At 27.0% G+C, this 20,279-nt stretch overlaps 1 protein-coding gene across 1 annotated transcript in view; it reads left to right on the top strand.

Moving 5' to 3' along the window:
• LOC141536920 (uncharacterized) overlaps positions 1–20,279 on the top strand; it is a 97,398-nt gene that overhangs the window by 55,174 nt on the left and 21,945 nt on the right. The window contains 1 exon segment of the mRNA XM_074257720.1: positions 8,549–8,738. Within this exon segment, the coding sequence (XP_074113821.1) occupies positions 8,549–8,738 (190 nt within the window).

The following is a 20,279-nucleotide window of genomic DNA, read 5'->3' as shown; positions in this document are numbered from 1 at the left end:
ATATTATTATATATATATGTAGAAGAAACCTTGTCAGCAGGTCTCATGAGGAAATTGCAGAAGCTAAAGGAGAATGACGGAGAAACGTAATTTGTTTTCCGGCTTCTGTACTCTTATTATAATGATTATTATTATTTTTTTGTAATCATTTACTTTTTTCTTTTTCTTTCTGTGTATACTTTATCCTTCTATCTCTACTTTAAGCTCTTTGTTATTTTTTATTTTATTATTTTATTCAGTGAATGTTGAAACGTCTAGTCTCGGAAAATTGAGGCGAGCTATCTAATACTTTTACTACTTTTGAATATTATTATTTTCACTTGTTTCTTCCTTATTATTATTATTATTATTATTATTATTATTATTATTATTATTATTATTATTATTATTATCATCACTATAATTAATGTTTTATTTATTTATTTACAATATTCATGTATGATATTAATTGATTAATCGATATTAATTTATATTTTACAAGTATGAATATTGATTAAATAATAATTTAACGGTCCAAATATTTATTATTCAGAAATTTTAATCGACCAATATTTATTCATTATACGAGAGATGGAGGATTAGTTGGTAAATTTATAAAATCAGTTTAAATTCACGCTCTGTATTAACATTAATCATTATAATTTTAAATCGATATAAACAAGGCGAAAAATCACTGAAAAAAATCAAGCAAGACTTTTTCAATCTTTCATTTTTATAAAACTCAAGCTTTTTAATTTCATTTATTATTATCGTTTTTTTTTTTTTTTTTTTTTTTTTTTTTTTTTTTAATTTAATACTTTTATTTTATTTGATAAAATCCGTGTACAGTAGCCGAGCAATAGCGTCGATATATATATTAAGCCATTTTTTTTTTCGCTCGTAACGTACAACATTTTTTTGTTTTTTTTTTTTTTTGTTTTTTATGACTTACTATCTATTAAGATAATCCGCTTGCTGACAATAGTCGCATTCTTTATTGAACTATATCCCCGACAGATGTTTTAATAACAAAAAATATAATAAAGATGGGTCAGAATCGTACCAATTAAATTTTTCTTCTTGTATAGATATTTTTTAATTATTTATTTAATCTATCGTAAATTATGTACAAGACTGAGCAAAAAAATACTTAAAGATAAAGATAAAAATAAAAATGTTGATGAAGCTGGATTTGAAATTAATAACGGAACAAAAGAAAAAAAAATAAAAAAGGAAGAGTAAAAGAGAAATTGCCATCTTAGGTTTTTATTTAAGACGTTTAGTTTTTTTGTATGCGTATAGTTTTATTCTTTAGTTTTGTACCTCTTTCTCGCAGTTTTATACGTGAGAAGCACGTCGATCGTTCAACATCCGTCGCTCAATAATATATAGAAAACCCTTAGATTTTTATTTTATTTTTTTGTTATTTCTTAGACTGGTATATAGATATCTATATATATATAAAGAAAGAAGATATGCCCTGTCTAACGGGTATACGGTCTCTTCTTGTCCTTTTATCTCATCCCTTATTTCTCTCTATTCTTCTTTACTTTCTTTCTTTCTCTTCTCTTTACCAGATCTCGCGAATAGTAAAACCCACGATATGGAAATAAAATCAATACCATTGTTTCGCGGTTCACCGACAACGCCCGGTCATATTCGATTATTTACGGTAGTCCGTTTGTACCAACTCACTAGATCATCTTATAGACAGTTATAACTAAATATTTATTAAAAATAAAAACTATTTTATACATTTTTGTTTTTTATTGACATCCAGGTAATAAAAGGAAAAAAAAAAAAAAAAAATCTCGGAGATGAAAGAATGGATCATTTGTCTGTTTATTACATTTGAGTGCATCCGGATCATCCATTATGTTTTTATTATATATATATATATATATATATATATATATATATATATATATATATATATATATATATATATATATATATATATATATATATATATATAGATACACAATGTTGTTGGCAATAATAATAATAACAATAATGTTGATGATAACAAAAATAACAGGGAGAATGAAAATAGGAACAAAGACGTGATTGAAAAAGAGTGAAAGAGTGAAAAAATAAAAGGAGTGAATATGATATTTTGATATTTGAGTATAAAGGGTGGTACCTCACACTATGAGGATCAGACTTTACTTGGAGTACGATCACGCAGATGATGATGGTGATGATGAGATATATATGTGTGTGTGTGATGATTGTAGTAGTAGTAGTATTATTATTATATATTATATGCACTGTACAGGAATACTCACGAAAGCGCTCATGCACGCACTTCCTCTTTTCCCGCCGGATATCTCTAGGGACGCCTGTGGCGATGCGTGTACCCTAACTTTGTTGATGTAACTCCGAGGTGACAAAAGCACCCACTACGTTAAAATTTAAAAATAAAAAAATTCATTTTTATTTTAATATATAGTCATTTTGTAAATTTCAATTGCCATTTACAAAATATTAAATTAAAGCCAGCAAAAGGTGCGAATTTTTTTGTTCAATATAAAAATATTAATTTTGTCGAGTGCATTTACTTGAAAATTTAAAAAAAAGAGAGAAAACCCTGGTCGCGCGATAGTACTCAATTATGAAAATGTAAAAAAATTATATGGTGTAAAACGAGTATTGTTTTATATTTTAAAAATTTTTCGTTATTATTATTATTATTATTATTATTATTTTAATGTTCTGAGAGTTAGTTCTATAGGGATGATAAAGAGACTAAAATATTTTAAAACTTGAAATCAAAGGTTACATGGTGCTGTCATGGTTATAAATTGCAGTAGTATGTCACGGTATGTCATCCGACAGTATGAAGAGTGCGTGTTACACGAGATATTTTAAATATTTTAATTGTTTTATATTTACAAATGCCATTTGTTTATGTTAGATTTTAAATAAAGTCATAAATTATTCTTTGATGTAGTGACATTGACTAATTTTGTTTAACTTGTTGTTCCATTACATAGTTTTAGGCATAAAAAAAAAAATGTACAATTCATAAAATGAAACTTAAATTCTAGTCCGTGTGACTATTAAAAAAAAATGAAAAATGATGTATTCTCAAGATAATAATGATATACAATTAAAGTTTTAAACACTTGTTAAACTTTAATTGTACAAAGGATTTGTACTTGACCATAGAGTAGTAGGTAGTACTATGTAGTAGTCGGTTCTTGTGTAAGGAAGTTTATGCGGAAATACTTGAAGCAAGTTGATGAAATTCAGTGGCGAGAATGCAAACTTGTACTGTAGACTACGTTCAGTTAAAATAAAAGGAAAATTATAAGGAGGAGAATGAGAATGAGGAGAAGAATAAGTAGTTTTAGGTTATAGATTATTTTTGCTGTTATTGTATGTGATAATAGAAAAGGGTTTAGTTAATTTAGATAATAAATTAAAACAATAAAAAGACTTTTTTGTGGTCTAAGTCATTTCATATTGTTGCTTTGTTCGCTTATTTAGCCAAGCTCAATTAATTTTATCAGTTAATAGTGTATATTATTATTATTATTATTATTATTATTATTATTATTATTATTATTATTATTATTATTATTATTATCATCATTATGATTAATTGTGTATCAACACAATGTTAAATTTTATCAAAGTGTCTGTCGTTTTGTCGTCCAAGTAATGTTTAAGTATATATAAAGTAGACAAAGTAAAGCTTTTCAAGTAATTGCATAGTTTGTTGTATATTACTACTGGTGGCACGCAGGCACGCAGGTACGCAGACGTTGCTGACGTTACTAACGTTGCGTGTCTGTAAAGTTACGTCAACGACATCGATAATAACTTTTGCAAATCTAATTTAACATTAGTTTTATAAATTTCACTAGCAAATAGTTTGTTAGTTTGTTAATTAAAATCTCTAATATCTATTAGAACCTTTTTTAATAATAATAATGATAATAATAATCATTTGTTTATTTATTTTTAAAAATTAAATTTATTTTATTAGTTGTTTTGATAAAGTAATAGGAGTAGCTCTATTCCTCTTCGATTTCTCAAGAGCTTGCTGCTTGCTTCTTGCTGTGGCTGACCACAACAACGTCTATATCACTAGTTTCTAGACTCTATCTATTATACATAGACATATATATATATCTACAATATGTATATATGAGTACATATGCTTTAGTTAACTCTCCTTTGGAATTTTATAAATAATAAAAATTATATTACGACAGTTTAAAAGTTCAAATGAATATTTAAAATTAATTTTTAAAACTAGTTGGAAAAAAAAATTTAACATAAGAAATAAAACAAAGTTTAAAGTTTTTTATGGTAATAATATGGGACGGTTACAGCCAGTGAGTTTATTAAGATAATTCTTAAATTTTTAAATTTACTTTATTTTTATTTTTATTTTTAATTTTAGCGGGATAAGCGCTAGAGTAACGTTAAATAAAACAAAGTTGTTGGTTGTCGTTGTCGTAGTCGTTACTATGATAGTGCTTGTGACGCACTATGCCAACACTAACATAGAGAAGGGAAGGAGTTTATTACGGTAAGATAGAGAGGAATAGAACCAGAAAAGTCAGAGTCGAGTCTAAACTTTTATATTATATTAGCGTATTCAAGTTAAGTTACGTGTGTAATACGTGTAATATTCCACCATCACCACCATCTAATATTATAAGAACAGCTCATGTATATTACTGCTTTAAAACTATGATTTTATATATACATATATATACACCTTTCATTCTGCAGTTTTTATTATCACATAATGAATATTTAATGCGCACTTGCTTTTTGCTTTTTATTCTTCATTATATTTTTCTTTCTTTCTTTTTTTTTTTTTTTTTTTTTTTTTTTTTTTTTTTTTTTTTGCATTATTCATCTTTTTTTTTTTTTTTTTTCTTTAATAAACTCCAGCGATAATTTTTATTATTTTCATTTTCATTCAATAGATTTCATATATATGTATATATGCATTTTTTTTATCTTCAGAGAGACCTAGTTTCTATTGAATCGTTGTTTTAGTTTTCATTTTAAATAGGTCTTGTAAAAAAATTTCAATAAAAAATTTTAATGAAAAAAAAAATAATAAAAATTACAGTTTGTATAAAAGAGCAAGTGTCCTATTTTTTTTTCCCAATTCATCGCATCAAGTAAAATTACTATTAAATTTTTTCTACTATCAAAGTTAAACTCATAAAATAATATTAAATTTTCATTACTAAAATTTATTATATGGCTATTTAACTTTATATAAGGATAGTATATTTAAAGTTACAGCAAAAAGAACATTGACTTTTCCTTTACAGTAAAAAAACTTAAGCCCCATTACATTTTCACGCGACACCTCAAAGTAAAGAATAAAAAATTGTTTATTTTTTTTTATATTTTACGAGCCATCTTCTATTGACGTAGCACAACCAAGTGGAAAATCATGACAAAGATCTCTTTTATACATTTATATACAATTTTTTTAGTACGTTTCATTCTCCTAGTTTATTTCACAGTCAGATTTCACTGATTTCACAACAGTTTGAAATATCTATATATATATATGAAACTATCGTTCGAGTAATAAAACAGATACAATAAAATAAAAAAAATAACAACTTTGAACCTTTAGAAACAATAAAAAAAAAAAATTATTCATTTTATTAATTAATTTTCGATATCATATGTGACTGTTGTATGATTTATTTAAGTATAAAGTAATTTATATTTACTGACAAAACTATCACCAACATTGTATACAAAAGTATCGAATAATTTATTTTTCCAGTCTATAAGTTTTTATAAAGCTGTCAAAATTCATATATATATTTTTCGTGACACTGATATTTTATTTTTATTTATTTATTGTACATTAAATCATAACCGATATTTTTATTATTATCCGTCTGGGGCATGTATGATTTACTTCGGTGTTACTGACTACATGTTAATTTAAAAATCTTTCATTATAAATATAAATACATTTAATTATTATTATTTGACCCTTTGTGAGTTGTTACGGTATATAAATATATACATATATGGTTATATACATTCCTGTCGTTGAATACGTGATAAAATAGGCAAATCAGTATAGCATATTTTTATATTTTTTTATTTTTTAAAATCAAAAGCCCATTTGCACAATTGCCATGTTTCACCATATATTTCTGTTTTATAGCTGCGAAAAAAGTTAAATTACGTTTGAAATATAACAAACGAGTTAATGGTTATCGAGTCGTACAAATTGAGAGGTTTGTGATGTGACACTTTACTCTTTTCGCATAAATAAACTCATCAATTCTCATCATTAAACTCTTGATAAAATAAATTGTATTGTGTATCTTTTCAATATTTATTTCTTTAAAAAAATAAAACAAAAAAAAAAGGTGTTGAAAAAAAAATACATGTGGGGAAAGTCGTAGAGAAGATTCAATAGCAGGGAAGAAAGGAAGTACCCAAGCAATTCAATCAGAGTTTCGAGAGCAACTAACAGCTGAGACTCTGGTCCGTTTTAACAACTGTTTTTCACAGCTATTTTTCTTCTGATTTTTATATTCAATACTTAATACTTGAATTTATTTATTATACTCATACGTGTATACGTAGAGATAACTTTTGGGATGTCTGGGTTGTATTGCCCACGCACGTTTGCTCTAACTATCTGTCACGTTTTATAGTGCAAAATTCACTGCTAAAATGTATAAAATATATATAATGTTTGGTGGTTGTGTGTACCCGACCCAAATCTCTTGGATTTTCAACAACCAATATGGCGTATGGGTTTGGTACATCGTCAGCTCAATTTATGTGTGGCACGTGTGTTCTCGCCGCGGGTCATCCAACCAGAAATAAAGAATAATATTAAAATAAATAAAAAAAAATAATATTAAACTTTATTGTTAGTGTGGTTTATAAGTAAATTATAAAATTTTTTGATCTTTAAATATCGAATAAAGTTAATTTATTGATTTTGTTTCTTTGGGCAATTCAATTGAGTAGTATAAGTTTTTATTTGACTCACTTATACTATTCTGTGTTGAATAAGAACGATGTACGAAGAAAAAGGTATTAAGGAAATTTTGTAGAGACATCTGTACATCTGTGTCTCTTGATTGACGCGTAGATTGTGTATCCGTGACACGCACCTGTGTCTTTCCGTGTACAATATCTTTCCGTCTTTTTCTTTTTTTTTGTTATTCACTTTCATTTTTAGTTAGACCTATCGGTTACTAAATAAAGTCACCTAGATCAAGAGAAAATAAAAAATATCAACGAGTACGGGGTAATTTTTGTATTTCTACATACGAAAGAAGCAATTACGTTTTTGTATTGTATTTTCAATTCTTAAACTGTTAGAGGTAAAGTTCACAAGTATTGTGAAAGTATGAACGTATGTGTGTATGTTTTACGTTTTTTCTTTTATTTTATACACTTTTCGCTGAATTCGTGTGGGTTATCTCGACTCCAAGGTAACAACCACATGCTTCGGATAGCGTCTCAATAATTCAAGGTATAGGTTTTTAGTTAGGAGAAAAAAAAAATTTTTTTTTTTATTTTTATTTTATTTTCTTTTCGTATTATTCTGTAGATTGTGAAGGCGTAGCAACAAATTCTCAGAGGAATAGTATGTATTTACTGGCTAGGCATTTCTTCAGATAGTGATGGATATAGCTTTGGTTGTATGCGTTTTACACTAGGTAATTTCATTTCTTTTAAGTGTTCTTGAAGGAAAAGAAAGAAAAAATATAAACCCAAAGTTTGATAAATAAAATATTAGTATGTGGATGTATAGGTATATTGCCTACAGGTCTACAGTTGAGAGCAATCGACTAAATATTAAATTACTTGTAGACGGTGAGAAATATCCTGTTGGTACATGTACTCCAATTATAGTGAATAAACAATAACTATACCAGTTTAAGTATTAAATATATAAATATATTATTTTAACATTATGATGACGAAAGAAAGTAATAAAAATAAATTAAATAAAAAAACATATTTAAAATGTATGCTCTCTTATTCACCACAATGAAACGAGTCGCGCGTTCAATGTTGAACGTTGCGCTTTGGTATTTCCAATTTCACAGCGTATGGATTAACGAGACCCTAGGGCCATGGGCCGTGGATTGTGGATCGTGGGTCGTGGATCGTAGGTGGATAAAGGTGGAGGTGAAAGTGGTATAGAGTGAGGATAAGTGTTGAGTTAGGACTATCTGGTCTCTGGTATATAGTTTTCTCTGTTGATATTCTCTAATGCCTCTGGTACTACATCCCTTTAAACCTCTAAAGGTAAATGAGAAAAGGAGAAACGGAGAAAACCCAAATTTAGTATAATTATCTTTCTCTTTTTGACTTTTATAGGTATTATAGGTTACGGTACATTACCTGGGCTGCTGATTACCGACATTACTGAGTATGTCACCCCTTAGTCTCACTTTTAACGGACGTACTATCTTACTAAGTTAATTTCCTTAACTTTATTCCCTAAGCGAATTCATTCATTCCTCTTAAAATTTATTTTTTTATTTTTCTTAACATTTATTTACATATAAATAATATTATTATTATTTTATAGAGCTGCGCAAAAATGGAATTTATCGTCGAGTCCACACAGACGACGACGATCAGGGGATGATAGTATTGGACCCGATGAACATCCTGTATTTCCAAATGGTTACGCTGCTATTCTTAATAAGTCACCACCTCCAGCACCACCAGCCTTTTTACGACGAATTGGAGTAAAAGAACTTACTGGTGTCGGCAAGGTAATTTTACTTTTTTAATTTTTTTTTTTTTTTTTTATTCGACAAGTTACTTATTGGATTATTTTGTTTCATCTTGATACATTAAATGAACCAAAGATCGTAGGCCGCTGTATTAATCCAACGATAGATTTTATTTGGAGCGAGAACAACAAAATAAAAAGGAGAAAAAAAATTTAAATCATAATTCTGAGTTTCGATATAGTATTGATAAAAAAAAAAAAAAAATTTAGTATATCATAATTATTTAATATGAATTGAGATAATTATTAAGCAATTAGTGGTTCGGATATTGATTAAACTAAAATGGCAAACTTTGGGATTGATAAAGGAAACTCGTATCGATGTGTATAGAGTAAAGAAAGGCTGTTGAGAACCTTTGAATCGAGAGTTGAATTTCCGTTCTGTTTCCGGTTAAATTTAGTTGGTCCGATCACCATCGTGATATACTATACATATACGATTCAGCTCCAATATTACGACCTAAGACTATTTCATCCTAGATAGTACCAGAATCCAACAAAATCGAGTTTTCATCATTACTTTTATTTTCTCTTCTTCATCTTTTTTTTTTTTTTTCCTAATTTACTTTTGTCATTATTATTATTATTTCTATTTTCATTTTCATATAAAAAACATTACTATCTATATAACATAACAATTGTTTTGGTAGATGTTTAATTGTTAAGTAAAATTAAATGAGATAAATATGCGTAAAAGTGGTGTTTAACACAGAAAGTTAAAGGCAGTGGTCATCGTGGTTCGTTTGGTATTTACCAAAGTTTATTGAAATGTCCGGTTAGGTCTTATAGAACCCTAGTCATTAGGATACGGTGATGGTATGGTATACATAGTAGAACGGGGTGTTGAGATCACACAAGCTTACTGGTATAAATGTCTATATATAGAAAAGGAAAAGAGAATCTCAGCACAATCACATACCATTAGATATCACGACTTTTTTTTTTCCATTTTATCAATCGAATTGGTTAGGTAATATATGCGATATAAATTGTCCTGGAATGTTTAATGATCTTTATTCTTAGCGCTCCTTTATATTTAAATAATTGACCATCATAGACCAATAAAGTCATTTTATGTTCAATATTTGATTGTCTATAAATATTTTCTTTAAACTTTATTTTGTTTTATAAAAACAAAAAAAATTTTGATTATATCTTAAAAATGACCTATGTGTGTACTCAGTGCAAAGTAATGTCTCCTTTATTGCTATCGCTATGTAAACACATCTATAGTTGACTATATTTTATGACACTGGTGTTAATCATTGCAAAAAACTTGAGCGTAAACAAACGTTTTTTTATAAAAAAATGTATATGAATCTATAAAGAGATATGATCAAAGTACATACAGACTTTATTACACGAACATAATGTTTAAATTTTATTTATCAGTTAATAAATTTATCGGATAAATATTATACTATTCAAGAAGGTAGAGAAAAGTTTTTATTTATTGTATTAAAAATCGATATGGTATTCAATATTAATTAAAATCATACTCTGGTACTTGAATTAAAACTTTTGACATGAAAACCTCCGTAAATACACATATATACGTGTATATATATGTGATAAAGTTTGTTGAAATTTAAACATGGATAGACATTAAATTTTGTAATATATAATTTAATAATTTTAAATATTATTAAATACTTAAAATTAGAGAATATTGAAGAAAAAAAATTTCAATATATATGATATATTTAATTTAATTGGATAAATAAAAAGTTAATAATAAATAGTTAAATAGTATTATGTATCATGGACGGACGGACAGTGTAACTTTAATAAATGTCGCTAATATTATATTGCATGGTCTGCAAGGGTACAAATCGCTTGGAACCGCAGACACAATGCTTAGTAATGGTCACCAACGGGTTTACATACTACCTATATATATATATATATATATATATATATATATAGGTAGTATAATAGTATAATAGTTCGCGGACAGTATTCGTCGTGTATTCATTATATTCCTTGACTTGCGTATTCAGCACCATTAAATTCCATTTACTCTTTGCTCTATTAGAACAAATGAGTTTAATTAATCATTTTCATTCAATTTATATTTTATTCAATCCAAAAAATCTTTATTGTTTTGATTCCTTTAAGAAATATATATTAAAATTTTAATGAACTTTATATAAATAACAATAATAGAGTTTCAATAAAATATGTAATTATATGTATATATTTATCTATATATAGTATTTAGTCGAGAGACATTAAGTACAAAGCTCAGCTTACTCTTTTTGGAGTACACTCGAGTGAGAGCTTTTAAGGATTCATGCCGCGGGATCTCACATTCCCTTTGAATTTCACGCTTTACAGCACGTCCTTTCGAAACTCGTGTATATATATATATATATATATATATATATATATACCTATTTCTATATTTATATTTATATGGATAAGGTCCTGAAGTTTATTACCAGACTCACCCTTTTTACTCAACTCTTCTGTACAGAGATCTAGTGTAACCTAGCTCTTACTTTACTGGCGATGCAACAAAAACTAGTAAGTTTAACATATACGGTACAGTTCAGTGTCTCCTTCGAGGGATAAAATATACACAAGAACCAACCTTTCATCCACCTCTCGTCCTGTTCGAGACAACGACAATGGCATCGGGTATACACTAGAATACACTATAATACACTAAAGTACACTAGTAATCTTGTGTCGATGCATAATGCGATCGTAGAGACACTCGTAACTCTCACCATTTTATTGACTATATTGATTATATCGACAATTCACAAAGTAAATCTTTTACACCTACTCAAATTTATTATTTATTTTTTCCCCAAGATTAATTTACAGTATGTAATTTTTTTTTTAACAATTAAAATACTAACAGCCCAGACCACTTGCAATCATAATAATATAAAAAATTATAGTGGTTGTAATTACAAAAGTAATTATCGTAGAATTATCATCCAGTGGAACATAAAAGTGAAAAAAAAAAAAAAATAAAAGTAATGTATAGTGTTAAAGAGATGTGTGTAAAAACAAGCTGCTTTAAATGCGTGAATTCTGATCGTTAAAGGTTTTTAGTTTTATATATATAAAATTCACAATTGTCCAGCCCCGGTAGTTTCTGTTGATTCAAGTGGGCACGTGATAAAAATGACAATGATGAGTTAATGCAATAACAGTGTACCCTCAAACCTTCAAACCCTCAAACCCTCAAAACTCTAGTTTGTGTATATATATATATATATATATATATATATATATATATATATATATATATATGAATATAGTATAGATATATTTAGGTATATATAGGTGTGTGTCTGTCTGATGGTGGAACGTTTCGCAATTCGTCGGGTGACCCCGGAGGCAACAACGTGCCAGATCCAACGTCAATGGTATGGGATAGTATACTCTGTACACTCGGTATACTCTTGCTATATGTATATATATGTATGGTATTTGGTCCTAGTTGGTGCTTTGCTGCTAGGACAAAAGGTGTAGTATGAGTTACTTCCCTATTTATACAGATACATAGAAAGAGCAAGTGCAAGTGCAAGAGATATTTTGTTTTTTGTGAAAGAGCTTACGAGTAATATAAAAAAACGCCAAAATACCACAGGGAATTCAATTATCTACTACATATATTATATTCAATCAGATGGTATTTTTATGTTTGAGATCAGTTTTTGTTATTATTCATTTTATAATAAATTCAAAGATATATTAGTTTAAATTACTTAATTGGTAAGTTTTTGATAGTATTAATGATAGAAATTCAAACTTTCTTTCTTAGTCAAATTTTTTTTTTTTTTTTTTTGTTTCTTCCCGGGTATTTACAGTATATATTCTCTCTCTAACACAATACAATACAATACAAAGCACACAATCACAGTAAGCTCTCACTAGTCACCCTTAACAAATACTTTTTGTCGATATATCTGTAAATCGGTTGGCTAAAACCATTAATTTCATTTTATCGTAGTGTGTCTGGAATTTGAATCGTTGAATCGTTGAATCGGCCAGCTGGTAATGCGTTTTAAATGTAAAACAGGTTGAAAAATAGGCCTTAGGCTTATATAAGACTTATTTTTAACAACTACCACTGAACCAGTACACTGTAGTATTAGTATAGTATATAAGGAATGAGACCAAGAAATAACAGGAAAGCGACAACCATAGAAAAAGCTCTCAAGAGAAAAATTAGATAAAATATTTAACTAAAACTTTTTGGTTCACTCAATTATTAACACTCGATGAATATATTAATATTTAACTAATTAAACATTTGTACAGTTTGTTATTTATTTTTGTTTAAATTAAAATAGGATTAATGGTTGTATACTTTTGCAAGTAGTTAGTGGCTCCTGACATCCCACAAGAGGTCAGCTGTTGCTGAATTAATTATCAAATGGATCTATATACCTATCTATCTATATATACCTATAATATTTGATTATACCAATTAACTCACCAAACTACCAAACATTAAATCCTATATAGGATACGCAGTTGTGTACAATATGCATATATTTTCACATAATTCATTTATTCCATTCAACAATCCGTTTGTAAAAGTAACAAATTTCAAAAATATTTCATTTCAATTTAACCGACGTAATGTAATACGTTATAAAAAAACATAAAGATTAATAATACGAAAGAAAAAGAAACACAACACAACACAAGGGGTTACAAAATATTATACTAATACATACGAAAGAGAAGTAGACCTTGATAAAGTAATAAACGAGTACTATTAATTAACCAGATTACACTCTGAGTGGATGCCATTAGTTTTAGATATACTTACTTTATTATTATTATTATTATTTTCATTATTACTTTACACAATACAGTTATGTAAATAAATAAATTTTAACAATAAAACAACTACTTTTTTTTTTTTGTTTTTTGTTTTATAAATAACACGTAATTGTATTTTATCCAATATATACACTTAATCTTCTTCACAATCCTTCAATTTGTCAATTAAATTATTTATTTTATTTTCTCTGTCAATCTTTAGCTACATATATTTTCCATTACAGTTTTAAATTATATTATTTAATTGATTTTAGTTAAATAATATTGATCAACGGTAAAATAACTTTGGTTGTATTGAATTAAAAAACATTTTAATGATTATCCTTGTAGACTGTTATGATTTACCATATTGGAAGCTTAGCACTAAGCAAGCCCCAAAGTCTAGACTTTTCAAAGTAGTATACAATATGTATTGAAACCTTTTGCAAGTTCTAGTTGAGCTTTACCATCAATATACATTCAAATTACATTGATTCCTTATCCATACGTCAACGATATAGTAATCTTTGAAATGACGTATAGACGGAAGTTGTCTTATTTTATTTATACTTTTAATAAAAACTCAATTTTTTAATAATAATATCCACAACGTATTATTTAAAAACTTACATTGTCCATCAAAGTTATGAACGTATTTAAATTAAAAAAAAAAAAAAAAAAAAAAAAAAAAAAAAAAAGTTAGTTATTAAAATATGTAAATTGAGTATAAATATAAATAAAAAAGGATTGTGTTTTTGAAAATAATGGGATCTAAAGTTTGAGTAGGGTGTTAGCTTGATAAAACTTTTAAAAAGTGTTTCGATTACTTAATCTCTAACCCCTGAGGCGGGTAAAATGGGTGGTAGGTAAAACGGGTAAAACGGGTGACTATAGGGCCCCTCAGCTATACTCGTGTCGTCCCAAGAGAGTGTGGAACCAGGGTTAAGAGCGTCCAATATAACTCTCTAGCTTTCTAGGATTAGCGGCTAAAATATTTTACCGTGTATATAATTAACTTGGAATGACGTACTTTTTTTAATTTTTTTTGTCATTCTTTAGCAATATTATTTTAGAAAGAATTCAACTCCCTTTACCTCTAGATAAGGATGCCATTAGGAAAAAGAAAAAAGAAAAAGTAATTTTATATTAAATACTACCGAGTTTTTAATTAAACGAGGTATAATATTGCGATTTTTATCGAACATTCCAGCAAAATGATACATTAATTAAACTCCTCTTAGTGAATAAAAATTTTTTTTAAGCAAAAAAATACTTTGTTCAATTCCTTTGTTCCTTTATAGTAGTTAAATAATAATAATAATAATAATAATAACAGCATCATTTTAAATTATGTATAGTATGCCTCTATCAATAAAATGAAATTTATTCAAAATTTATATGATATTAATTGACATGAGATATAAAAGTATATTATTAAAAAGTAAAAACAATACAAATCCCTGAAGACGGTTGGATGAGAAGAAAGAGAAACAACAGAGATAGGTGAGGAGGAAAAGAGCTAAAGAATACCTGACCCATTTAGCAATTTCATCAGCCCTCGTCCTTCGTCCCTCGTTTCTCGCTTCTTCCCTTCTTACTGTTTATCCCCCAGGAGTATAGCAACGTCCATCAAACGTCTTGTTATCTAGCAAGGACTTGGCGTTTGCTGCAATATCTACTTTTATACTCTTCATTTTTCCAGTTTCTTTTTATTTTATTTTATTTTAAAAAAATAAAAAAATTAACTAAATAATTTTATGACATTCTGCCATCATAACTTTTAATATTTAACATCAACGTCATTTTTTTTTTATATATATCTATATATATAAATATATAGATAATATATAGATATAATAGATATAATAATATAATAATAGATATATAGATATATCTATAAATATATAGATATAAATATATATATATATATATATATATATATATATATATATATATATATATATATATATATTGTGTCTATTTAAAATAGTAATTAGTCGTTAAATATTGGTTTACAGAGGATAATATTGAAAATTTTGATATCTAATTAGAATCCCATAAAAAAGTATCACGTTATTATAATTATAAAATAGTTAAATTTTCAATTTCGGTTAATTTTTTACTATTTAATATATTCACTCACTTTGTTGGGAATTTCAAGAAAAGTATATATGTAGTAATGAATAATAATATATAACTCTATATGGTATGTGATGTGTACATATTTTTACCGGCATACTTGTGTCTACCGTAGAGCAGTACCAGTCTGCTGTTGGATGGTTGGATGGTTGGATGGTTGAAAAGTAGAGACTCACCATCAGTACCGTATTATGAGTTGAGCCGGCTACTGCTGAATTTTTAATGGCTACAAGCTTAATTGTACTTTGAATTCACTGGCTCGAAATGAAACTGAGAATATTATATAGATATATAAATAATTTATACATTGTAATTCGTTGGTGAATATTTCGTTATACATGAAATGTACCATGAGATAAGTAATAAATTTTTTGAAATAGTATATATTGACGACTCTATTTTTTTTCTCTGTGTAATTTTATTCCATTTCATTAAAAAAGCTTTCACTTTAGTGTTTTTAATTCAAAGCTAACAACTTGAATAATAAAAGAGAAAAAAAATGAAATTTAACAGAAACGTATTTGAGCTTTTGAGCTTACTCCAAGTTGGGAAATGACTATATAAAAGTGACCTTCGAGCTTCAGAGCTATGAGAGTTATGAGAGCTATGAGAGCTTGATAGCCTCAGGGTAGACCAAATGATATATATATATATATATATATATATATATATATATATATATATATATATATATATATAGAGAGAGAGAGAGAGAGAGAGAGAGAGAGAGAGAGAGAGAGAGAGAGAGAGAGACTTTGCAAAAGGATAGGGAGTGAATTTTATAGTTGTACCCTCAGGTGCTATTCTTGGTTGGTAACCCTTTTTGGATAATATACTTCAATGATACCCACGAGAGACTTGTTGTTGTCTTATATAGTAATATTATTATTATTATAATTATAAATAATAAATAACAAAAATATTCAACTGTTGCATATTTTTAACACAAACTATTCTACATAAAATAAGTTAAAATAAATATAAAATGGATAAAAAATGTCTATATAGATAGTTGACACAGTCAGTATAGTCGACAAAGGTGGTGATGGTTGATGGGCGAAGAGACGTCGTTAAACTAAATGTTTAATTTGAAAAGTCAGACGAGTAGAGACAGTAGAGACAGTAGTGCAGAGAAAAGATAAAAGATAAAATATAAAAGATGAAAGAGATAGGTGGTACACCGGGTGTATATAGACTAGATAGAGAGCTACTCTATCTCTATCCAGCCTACTATTACTATCTACTATTATATATATATATATATATATATATATATATATATATATATATATATATATATATATATATTTATATGTTGAACTGATGGTAGTTACTACAAAGCATTGCTGGTATTCGGCTTTGTTATTTTGCGGGCAGTGTACCGATTCCATTTCGCAGTCTTTCGTTTCTCTGTACCCTCTATACCTTCTTTACCCTCTTTACCCTCTTTACCCTCTTTACCCTCTTTACCCTCTATACCCTCTGTACACACCAAATCACTGACTTCTCTGACACACTACAGGCTTTACTCTACATTCTATCAGACTATATATTTATAGACTTACTTACTTATTAAGATGATATTTTACAAATTTCATAGCAGCGAATTATCATTTATTCGTTAACTAATGCCAATAATTTAATCAATTTATTATTATTGTTGTCCTTCAAAAGGTATTGAAATTCAACATTTATATAGAGAGATTAATTTACTTTGAAACATAATGCGTTACATGTTACGTAGTATTATGGAATCCAATAGCCTTTCAAACAAGACAAATTATTGGTATTAAATGTCTAGTCTTGTTCAAATTATAAATTATAAATTATAAATTATAAATACACCATCCATTTTTAACGATAATGTTGTAAATTTATTTAATTAATACATTTTTTTTTATATTTTTATGTTTTTACCACCAGTAAATTTAATATTTAATATTATTTATAGTATTTAGTATTGTGTGTATGTGCTATTTGTAAACATGATGGTTGGTCGGTCGGGTGGTCAGAGGTCTATATACTGGCTTTGTAGGAATTAATTGAAACGCGAAATACCCATGTCAGTGTGAGCTCTACTATACTATTAGAGATAGGACGAGTGGTAGTTTGTAGTCATATCAGAGAGAAAATAGAAAAGAGAAAAAAGAGGTTGACTCATGAATTCGACATAAGCATTCCATTCTATTGTTTTACATATCCATATATATTACATTTATTTAAGTATACGTATAATATACAATACGCTTTGTTAAGGTCGATCTTTCGCGTGATATTCGTGTAATAATGGGAAAATTAGAAATTAAATATTAAAATTTCAACTTTACTCTATAGAGCTTTATTTATTATTTATATTTTGTATAGTAGTAAAAATAACGTATGTTTTTTACAGTCGTATTGTCGGTTTCAAATAATATTTGTCGACTGACAGACAAATGGACGAATGCACTTAACAAATTGATTTTATTTTCTATTCTCTATTTTTTTTTTTATTTTTTTCAATATTTATTTATTATACCATACTCACAAATTTAATGTTGAATCAATTAATTAGTATAGAAATTATTGAGTTGTTGTTGAATCAACTAGTTACCAATAATTCAATTAATCTCTTTGATAGAAACATCATTTACATAATGATCCTTTCAAATTTAATATAAATAACCATTGATAAATAGTTATCAGTCTGTTATCGAGTATTTAGTTAGCATATAGTAGATAATATACCTATTATATTTATATAATGATATCATGATACCATGATACGATGATGGTACATCCATTAAACAGATATGGTGATAATTAATCTGTTGTTATCATCAATATATATATATATTATGTTTAGCTTACATTGAATTTTAATTTCGGTTAATTTAGGATTTGCAAAATGGAGAGTAATTAATTAATCAATATTACAGATCGATCATAATGATATATATATATATATATATATATATATATATATATATATATATATATATATATATATATATTATAACATAATTGAAAACACTAATGAATAAATGAATAAATAATTAATAGATTGATTGATTTGATTAACATTAGGCTAATTAATATAGCCAAGTTTTATTATTGATAAAACGATAAAGTTATTTGGTAAGATTGGTAAGATTGTCAACTGTCCAAAGAAATTAATAAAAATAATTTTTTTTATTGTTGTTCATTCGTAAGATAAGTCAAGCATATAAAGTAGTAAAAGCAATAATATTTTCATATTTTAAACGATTAAGTGGTAAAATTGAATTGCCATTCCACACTCCATCGAACTATCTAGCTGAATGCTTGTGTTGGCATTGAGCCACAAAAAGAAAAATAATAAAAAGTATAACATAACCCACCGGGCGTCGCGACGTTCTACAACCAATTGTATATAATCGTACAATCGTACAATCGTACAATTGTATACAATCGTGCAATTCGTTTTAAAGAATGTCCCTTGAAAAGTACTAATCGATAAATATTTTTAATTAATTAAAATTTTTTCTAATTGTTGGTAAAGATATAAAATTTCGATAAAGTTTATCTTTTTAGTAAATAATATTCTTGAAATGTATAATTATAAGATTGAATGTAAATTAATAATGCTGTGAAAGATTAAACTAATTAAAAATCCATTATCAAAATGAAATCTAGCAATGTAGTCACAGTCACGAATTTCTCGTATAATATTTTTACCCACCAGTAATTGTATTGATTTTTATTTACTTAGTTTAATATAGTTAATAAATAGAAAAAAAATGTTTTTCGATTCTTAAATAAAATTATTGACAGAAAACTGATAATATTATTAATATACTGCTTATTAAAATTTAAATTGTTTATATTCGTTAAAATAATAATAATAATAATAATAATTAATGATTATTGAATTCGATGAATTTATTATAAAATTAATTAATTTGATGAATACCGGAGATCATCGACCTGACCGAGTTTATTTTCCGACTGAATATGCATCGATCGCAGTTAGTAATCGCGACCATTTATACCATTTATAGAATATATACAATATGATTTGGAATTGTTCTGTCATAAAGGTACATTATATTAGTAATTAACCCAGTATAACTATCAACTATTAACTATAGTGTATTTTTAGGATTTAAATCTATGTCGATCATTAACATATTTTTTAAAAAATATTAACATAATTATAAAAAGTTGAGAATGTCAGTCAAGATTAAATCAAGAGACTATCTAACTGATCGTGCTAATAGAGACGATTGCTTGGACGGAATAGGATATTGCAAGTACCTTCTCTGTCTATATAACTACAGTCGTATCACATAGATACACATATCTACTATCCGTGTGAAGCTTTTATATACGTATTAAATATATATATATATATATATATATATATATATATATATATATATATATATATATATATATATATATATATATATATATGTATCTAGATCGCCAGATCTCGAGAGCATATCTAGTTCGAGGGACTTTGAATGATGGACACATTGCTGTAATATGCATAAACCAAGTCTAGAACATGAAAATCCTCTTTGCAATGTACACACATCTATCCGTAAACATACAACACGCATACATCCAC

This window comes from Cotesia typhae, unplaced genomic scaffold (genome assembly GCF_013202065.1).
Source record: "Cotesia typhae breed Kobodo isofemale line unplaced genomic scaffold, CoteBio_Ctyphae scaffold_45, whole genome shotgun sequence".
Taxonomy (NCBI): Eukaryota; Metazoa; Arthropoda; class Insecta; order Hymenoptera; family Braconidae; genus Cotesia; species Cotesia typhae.
The sequence above is the reverse complement of the archived record's forward strand: the minus strand, read 5'-3'. Positions and strand labels throughout refer to the sequence as shown.